The 8,077-nt window shown below is 42.1% G+C and overlaps 1 protein-coding gene across 1 annotated transcript; it reads left to right on the top strand.

Annotated features, from left to right (window-relative positions):
* The first annotated feature begins 1,041 nt into the window (after positions 1 to 1,041).
* RAN (RAN, member RAS oncogene family) lies at positions 1,042 to 7,787 on the top strand. Its single transcript, XM_027470142.3, has 8 exons — positions 1,042 to 1,121; positions 3,038 to 3,136; positions 4,026 to 4,068; positions 4,977 to 5,061; positions 5,155 to 5,280; positions 6,320 to 6,507; positions 7,075 to 7,245; positions 7,362 to 7,787. Exons 3-8 carry the CDS (start codon positions 4,033 to 4,035, stop codon positions 7,404 to 7,406), a joined length of 651 nt encoding a protein of 216 aa, XP_027325943.1. The 5' UTR covers positions 1,042 to 1,121; positions 3,038 to 3,136; positions 4,026 to 4,032; the 3' UTR covers positions 7,407 to 7,787.
* The last annotated feature ends 290 nt before the right edge of the window (positions 7,788 to 8,077 follow it).

The raw sequence follows: 8,077 nt of genomic DNA, 5'->3' as shown, positions 1-8,077 counted from the left end.
CCAGTGCTGAATAAACACACCTACTTTACAATCTTACTGATTGTGGAGTTTGCTTTCTGCACGTCATTACCAAAAGCAGACAGACTGCATCTCCCACTGTTGCTACTTCTGCTGGCCAGGTTTAGGCATCCCACTGTCCCTGCGGTTTTAAGCCACAGCTTGGGGTCACCCATGAAACAGCTATGAAGGACCCATATCATGACTGGAAATGTAAAAAGGCAAGCTGCACGTTTGGGTCACAAGGTGGTCAGTTGACTTCTTTTAACTCTTAGGCCAAAAAGGGTTGAGAAACACTGTGTTTTATTAATGTTTAGGTCTCCACTACAACACCAAAACCAGTGACTGCAAGGGCTCACAGGATAAGGAACTCACCAATGTGCTGAATAGATGCAACAGCAGGCCTTAAGGGCCTGAGAGCTTCTAGGAAATAAATCATGGACATTTTATAGAAGGCAGAAGGTCTTTAGTAGTGGTGTGGTTTTGTCCATAGGTGCTTGCTATCAAGTACCACTTCAAACTATAATTATCTGTAATTATTAGTATATACTCATAATTATTAGTATCCTGGTTCTAGTGTATATAAACTTTATTTCCAACATTATTTGTTGAGCAGCAACTGTTTCTAAAAATGTCACTTTTGGATACTGAGTATAATAATCCAATACTATTTATATATTTTATGTATTTAAATAATTTTGTTCCAGTGTTGGATGAGGAATTTAAACTTGGCATTGTAGAGGCATTGTAAACTGCTTCGATGACAGTAAGTTGCTGAATTTCGTTCTCTGAAAAAATTCAGATCTGCATCTGCTCTTCACCATTGACTTAGTAAATGCTTATTTTCCAAGAGTATAGTCTGTTAATGAAACTTGGAGTAAGACATGCTTTTTCATTTTATGTCAGCTTTACATGGTTAAAAAAAAAAATGAAAATTGACTTTCAAATGCATATTTTGATTGAATTTTAGTACTGTGTGATCCATGTTACCTATTCATGCTGAAAGTGACTAATTTCCTCTTAAAATCTTTTCAGTGTAATTTCCTGTGTCGCCTTGAACATCAGCATGTAGACCTCCATTCCTGCTTGAGCTCGTATTCCAGATACTTTTCTACCAGTGGGAGGTATACTTTCTCTGCATTGCTTGCTAGCATATATTGTTGCCTTCTTTTACAGTTTACAAAATGGTTTTTCTTCTTACTGATAAAGCAGTTCTAAAATATGATACTGTTGGAGCTATTTATCTCCCATAATAGTACCTTTTGTACCAATCCTCATTTGTCCTTAAATAACTTAGTAATAAAGGTTGTCTTTTACTTTAAGTAAATCTTTTTATCTGCTTCAGTGAGTTGCTACGTTTGTTCTCAGCTAACCTGAGTCAAATTATAGGAAACAAAGATCTTTTAAAGGCAATTATTTTGCTGATTACCTAGTGGTATCTTGTGGACACCAATCTCTTAGATAGCAATCTGATGCTGTTGATGAGTGCTTGGAAGTGTTTTTTTTGTTTTTTTTTTTTTACCTTTGCTGAATGTGATTATCTGGAGCAGATATTCTATAGATGCTCTGAACACTTATTTATACATGATTATAAAACCTAGATCCCACATAGTAATTTATAGTGACTTTTAAATATTAGAGAAGAGCTCAAAACCTACAACAGGGGACTTTTTAATTGGCCATCTATTTTAATAATTCAAATTAAAGAATCAGATAGTATTACCACTTATGTTTGAAGGGGAAAAAGTAGTTCAGTAATTTATCTGTAACACTACTGAGAAGTTTATAAAGTACACTGAATGGTCTATAAACAAAGTTAGAGATTGATTTTTCTCCTGGAAGTGTTTATATTCTTAAAAACTGCCAAACTCCCCTAATGTGGCTTTGTGGGCTCCTATTTATAAATGACTGCCTATTTGTCAAGAAAAGAGGTGGAATTCACAAGGGTTTTATAAAGATAGAATTATGCTGAGAAAAATGTAAGACGAGTTATATATTCTGAAAAATATCCTTCCTGACACCTAGAGGTGATGAGCAAATATGCTAAAAAAAAAAAGCAAACACAAACAAGTTGTCCAAAAAGAAAGCAAGTTCAACAAGCCAGTGATTCTTCCAACAAAGAAAATCTTATGCAATATTTGTATTGCCGTCAAATAAGCAAAACATACAGTGGAGTGCAATGACTCTTGCAAAAGTTTCTGTACACATTGCTACTATATATGTAGAAAATTAGCAAGATATAAACTACATTTTTGTATTTAATCTGCCATTAAATATTTTTAATATTATTTCAATACAGAGGTATTTAAACTTCATTGATTGTGTATTATGGATGTACCAACACTTTATGCAGACCATGTAAAAGTTGCATAAGTATACTAGGGAAAAAATTGAGAACTATGGTAACCATAACTATACACGGGGAAAAATTAGGGGATCAGTGTGAACTTGGGAAGTTGGTATGTATAATCTATACAAAACATCTATTTTATGTTGTCTTAGAGTTTTTGGGCAACTTTGTTCCACTGAAGTTTGGACGTGAGTGGTGAGAAAACTTCAATAGGGCTTACAATGCATGTTTTATGTTCATTCATGTGCACTGTAATGAATGCAGATCAGTTTGTATGACGTAAGAATATTGGTTGTAAGGCACATTTAAGGACAGCCCTTTTGAGCACAGTTTTTACCTTAGAGTCAATCGATTAAACCCTCTAATTAGACATCCCAACCGCTTTATTAAACGGTGCCAGCGACACTTTAGTAGTTTCTCCAAGCAACTACGTGCGCTTTTAAAACTCTGGGTGGACCAAGAACCGGGTCACCTGACCCCATTCTCCAGGACACGAACGGGGACGAGGCCGACGAGGCCCTCGAGGTCTCTCGGACCGACCTCTCCATCAGCCCTCGGCACGGCGGTGGGAGGCCCCCTTCTCGCACCGGCGGCTGTAGCTGCCTCAGGCGGGGCCGCCGCGCGCCCGCTGCCTCCCGCCCGCTCCCCGCCACACCCCACGTGACGCGCGGTCCCTCCCCCTCCCTGCAGCCGCGCGGCGTCGCTCTCCGGGCATTTGAACCGCGCTTCCGCCATCTTCCCAGCGCCCAGTCACTGCGCGGAGCGCCGCTGAGAGGAACCTCGCGGAAGGTAACGGGCTCGGCGCGGCCTCCGTTTCATCCCCCCGAGGGTGCGGGGGGGAGCGGGGCCGCTCGGAGGAGAGAGCGGGGCGAGGTGGGCGCCGCGTGGGAGCGGGGCTGGGGCGCGGCGCGGCTGGGCCTCAGTGAGCGGCGCTGGTGCCGTGAGGCCGCTGGCCGTGCGCGGCGCCCCCATCCCGCCGCTCCTCAGAGCGGGGTGAGGGCCGGCTCTCCTCTGTCCCCGCAGCCAGGGCGGGCGGCATCCGGGAGGTAGAGTGGAGCGGGGCCCCCGAGCAACGGCCCGTGGGGGAGGGGAGACGGCGCTGCCCAGTCATGGTGGCGCTGGGCCCGCTGTGAGGGGGGGCGGGTGGGGAGGCGTCGTTGGGGATCCCCCAGAGAACCCCCGGGCAGCTCATCCCGATGCGTGTGTTCGGGGAGAGGGGGGGGTTATAACCGCTTGTGAGTGGCTCGGGGGGGCTCTCTGTGGAGCTGGGTTGAGGGCAGCCCTCCGTGAGGCGGTAGTGGGGGGGTGGAGGGGGTGCAGCTCGGGCTGGGGGAACCGGCCCGAAAGGCAGAGGGGCGCGGCGGCCGCCGCTGTTGCGGGGCGGAGGGGGGTGGAGGGAGGCGCCGCCATTTCCGAACGCTCCCGCCGCGTGTGTGGGGGGGGAGGCGGCAGTGGACCGGGACTGGGGCCGGGGGGGAGCTGGAGGGAAGAGGGGACCGAGGGGGGGGGAGCGGTGTGGGCCCGGCCGCAGCCCCCCCTCGGGCCGCTGCCGAGTGGCGCGCAGAGCCACGCGCCTCGGAAGGCGGTTTGGGAACTGAAAAGGGCGCCCAGCCCCTTCCGGCGAGGCCCTGAACCAGCTCGGCGCCTGTGAGCTCACATGCTTCCATTTCCCCTGCAGACCCAGCATGGCTGCCCAAGGAGAGCCCCAAGTGCAGTTTAAGGTAAAGGATTGAGATTTTTTTATTTTTTTATTTTTTTTTTTGTTCTTCCCCTTCAGTAGAAAAGTAGCAGGAACGACTCTCAAGTACCAGTGTGGATGGTAGGTTTGGGTCTGAAGTGCTGCTCTTCCATTAATAATGCAACCAGCATATGATTTGTACCACATTATGTTCAGTTGTCAGTCTAGTGCTATTTGTTGTTTAATGTAAGTATCGTTTTATAAACAAGAAAAAACAAACATTAAAACTTATTAAAAGAAACATTCACAGCAGTAAGCAGAATGTGCTTAACATACCATACAACAAGTTAACATACCAAGTTAACACGTGGCTTAACATACCATGTTGTTCTGACTTGGGGGCAGAACATACTTAAGAACAGAGGTTTTTTGTTTGTTTGTTTATTTATTTATTTATTTTTATTTTAACAGCCAGAAGTCTTAAAGACTGCTTCATGGAAGATCATTACTTGTGTTTCTTCCAATGCTTGGCTAGGATATCCCAACTGCTAGTTGTGCAGGTTTTTTTAATTGCAATATTGCAGTGAGTCTATCCAGTTCGGATGCTTAAATGAGTTTATTTAAATGCTGTTGCATTCTGTTTGAATAACCCAAATGTTCTTAATTCAGTTACTTACCTCTTAGTAGAACTACATTTACAATACATAGTAGTTTTTAGTTATGGGAATTAGGAACGTTTGACTGGAGTTACAGATTGACAGGTTTAATAAATGGGGTCCCAATACAGCAAGTTACTTCATGGGTGATTTCAGTTTTTTGTTTACAGCATTCTGGAAGACTGAAGTCTCTGTGGTAATTAAAATGGGCAATAAATGCCTTGAAGTGTGTTGCTTTAACTCCTTTTTTTTTTTTTTTTTTTTTTTTTTTTTTTTTGCTTTAATGTATTAACAGCTTGTCCTGGTTGGTGATGGTGGCACTGGTAAAACAACATTCGTAAAACGTCATTTGACTGGTGAATTTGAGAAGAAGTATGTAGGTATGTCTGAAGAAACTTTCAAGATCTAATATTTTACAGTTGAAAGTACAGTTCACAACTTATTAAGTGGAATGCTCTTCTCTATTCCTATAGCAACGCTGGGTGTTGAAGTTCATCCTCTGGTGTTCCATACTAACAGAGGCCCTATTAAATTTAATGTATGGGACACAGCTGGCCAGGAAAAGTTTGGTGGTCTGCGAGATGGCTATTACATCCAAGGTAAGATGTGTTTATATATGGGAATACCCTGTAGCTGTCAGAGGTCAAGACTTCAATTCTATTCAATTTGGCCAATCTGAAAGCTTTTGCTTGGCTTTCTAGTGTTGAACTGGTTTCTGAGTTTTCAAACAGATATATATGTGTGTGTGTACGTATATAAACAGAAATATACAGATATTTCCTTTGCTAGGCAACCTGCCCTGATACAGGAAGGCTTTGTTTCAGTTTGCTACTGCAGGCTGCGGTAGTAATGAACGATTGTGCACCCTAAAAGATGCATCTGGTGAAATAAAGCAGTTAAAAAGTGAAAGTATGCATTTCAGTTAGTAATACTTATATCTGTATTAGCATCCTGTGCTGGTGCAAAGACTTGAAATGCACAAACTGTAAAGTCTTCAGATACAGTGAAGTTCTGTGTATCCTTGACAGAGGCTAGTTGCCTTTAGAAGTAGTGACAGCCCTAGTTTTTCTTTGGCCAAGCTCTATTCTTTGTGTACTTTAGTCAGCTGCATATTTTAATACTCTGCAAGGGATGATTAGATTCTGATGCTATTGCTTTTTCTTTAGAAATATCAGGATCAAGTCAAGCCCTTGTGTAATTTGAAAAGCTTTTCTGGACGAGGGCATCCTGAGATGTGGACTACAAGCTCTCAACTTATCTGAAAGCCTTGATAGGATACCTAAGATTAGTTAATTGGGTATTGACTAATTTCTGTCAAATTTTGGGGTAAATTACACTTGATTTTTGTAATCCTATTCTATTTCTATGTCATGCAACAGTAAGGTGTTCAGTAGGACAGTGGAATTAATAAAACTAGCTGGTATTTGGGCACTGAAGATGTAAAATGACAGGGTCATGGGCTGAACTCTGCAGACTCCTGTGCATTGAACTTCTTAAGTGTATTCTCAGAACTGTGAGGAAAAAGCTAATGCAGGCACCCCTAATGTAAGACTTTTAAGGGTACCTTTTCCCACTCTGGTTTATAAGAAAGTTAAGCACTTACTCTTCCAATGTAACTCCAGACTTCTTTTCTTACAGCCCAGTGTGCCATCATAATGTTTGATGTAACATCAAGAGTTACTTATAAGAATGTACCTAACTGGCATAGAGACCTGGTACGGGTATGTGAAAACATCCCTATAGTGCTCTGCGGCAACAAAGTGGATATTAAGGACAGAAAAGTCAAGGCAAAATCCATTGTCTTCCACAGGAAGAAGAATCTCCAGGTATGATGTCATGAGCTTGTAGTAATCTAGATTTACAAAGTCTTACCAGCTGCATTTGGGTGTTCTGCCTTTCTTACTACAGGCTCTAATATTTCAGTTTACATCCCGTTGGCTACTTGAACCTAACTTCAGGGAAGGGAAAAGTGATGATCTTGTTAAAAGATGATCATCATCACTAGTATTGAGCAGAAGTTGTAAGTTCTCTTGTATACATTTGGCTTTTACTGCTCAAAATCTCATTGTGATGCAGAAGTAAGATAGTTCAAAGTAGACCTAAGAATACAAGAACAAGAGGTACTTATGACTGTATTCTTGTAAGCATAAGAGGTGCCACTGCCTCCTGAAAGTTGCACTTTTGATCAGATTGTTTTTTGTGAAAATATAAATTTCTGACTGTTTGCATGAAACGGTACATCTCTGGACACTTGTTTCATAACTACTTCTGAAAGCATAAGCAGAAGTCACACAGTCAGAAAGAGTACAATGATAAAAATAGAGCGAATCGTGCTTGTTAATCTTGGTATGTTCTAAGTGTTATGTACAAAATATACTTTTTTTTTTTGTCAGTATTATGACATTTCAGCTAAGAGTAACTACAACTTCGAGAAGCCTTTCCTCTGGCTTGCTAGGAAGCTAATTGGAGATCCCAACTTGGAGTTTGTTGCCATGCCTGCTCTTGCGCCACCTGAAGTTGTTATGGACCCAGCACTGGCAGCACAGTATGAGCAAGACTTACAGGTAACTGAGGAAGGGGCAAAGGTCAAATGATTGTGTGATGATTAGCATGTGGACTCTTGGGAGTAACTGGGAAAAAAAATAAAACAGTTCCTAAGTGTAACTTCTCTCTTTTCCAGATTGCTCAAACCACTGCACTGCCAGATGAAGATGATGACCTGTGAGGGATGAAGCTGGAGCCCAGCGTCAGAAGTCTAGTTTTATAGGCAACTGTCCTGTGATGTCAGTGGTGCAGCGTGTTTGCCACTTTATTATCTAGCTGAGCAGAACATGTGCTTAATCTTTGGGATGCTGAAAGAGATGAATGGGCTTCGGAGTGAATGTGGCAGTTTAACAAAACAAACAAAACAACAAAACAAAACCAAAACTTCATATTTTGGACCTGCATATTTAGCTGTTTTTTGGACTGCAATTACTTCCCCTTTTGAGTTTCAAATATAAGACTGCTGCAGTCACACAGAATGTTAAGTGGTAAATCTTGTTTCTGTCATTCCCATTCTTTTTTTTTTGTTTAGATAATAAAGTTGTATTTCAAATATCTCTAAGCAAGTGAATTCTCATGCGTTGTTAGAAAACTCTTTGAAGTGTCTTCTGTTCTTCAGTTAAGGCTAATCTTTGCTTGCCTGCTGCACTTCTTACTCTATTTCCTTTCTCTATATGTTATGCTCCTGTTACTAAATCAAAGCTAACAGTTAACCTTCCATGGATTTCCTTATGCATATAATTAAAGCGTCTGAGCAAAGCTGAACTAACTGCCAGGTAAAACTAAAGAAGTGAACACTTTAGTGGTAAGTGGCAAGATCACCAGATAAGCATAAATTGACCCATGTGAGTG

This window comes from Anas platyrhynchos, chromosome 16, assembly GCF_047663525.1.
Source record: "Anas platyrhynchos isolate ZD024472 breed Pekin duck chromosome 16, IASCAAS_PekinDuck_T2T, whole genome shotgun sequence".
In the NCBI taxonomy this organism is placed as follows: Eukaryota; Metazoa; Chordata; class Aves; order Anseriformes; family Anatidae; genus Anas; species Anas platyrhynchos.
This window is presented reverse-complemented; position numbering and strand designations above follow the sequence as displayed.

Excerpts from the sequence above, each read along its gene's own strand:
- RAN (XM_027470142.3), top strand. The coding sequence starts at position 4,033 with ATGGCTGCCCAAGGAGAGCCCCAAGTGCAGTTTAAG. Across the intron at positions 6,508-7,074 it reads ACAGGAAGAAGAATCTCCAG|TATTATGACATTTCAGCTAA; the intron begins GTATGATGTCAT and ends TTTTTTTGTCAG. Across the intron at positions 7,246-7,361 it reads AGTATGAGCAAGACTTACAG|ATTGCTCAAACCACTGCACT; the intron begins GTAACTGAGGAA and ends TCTCTTTTCCAG.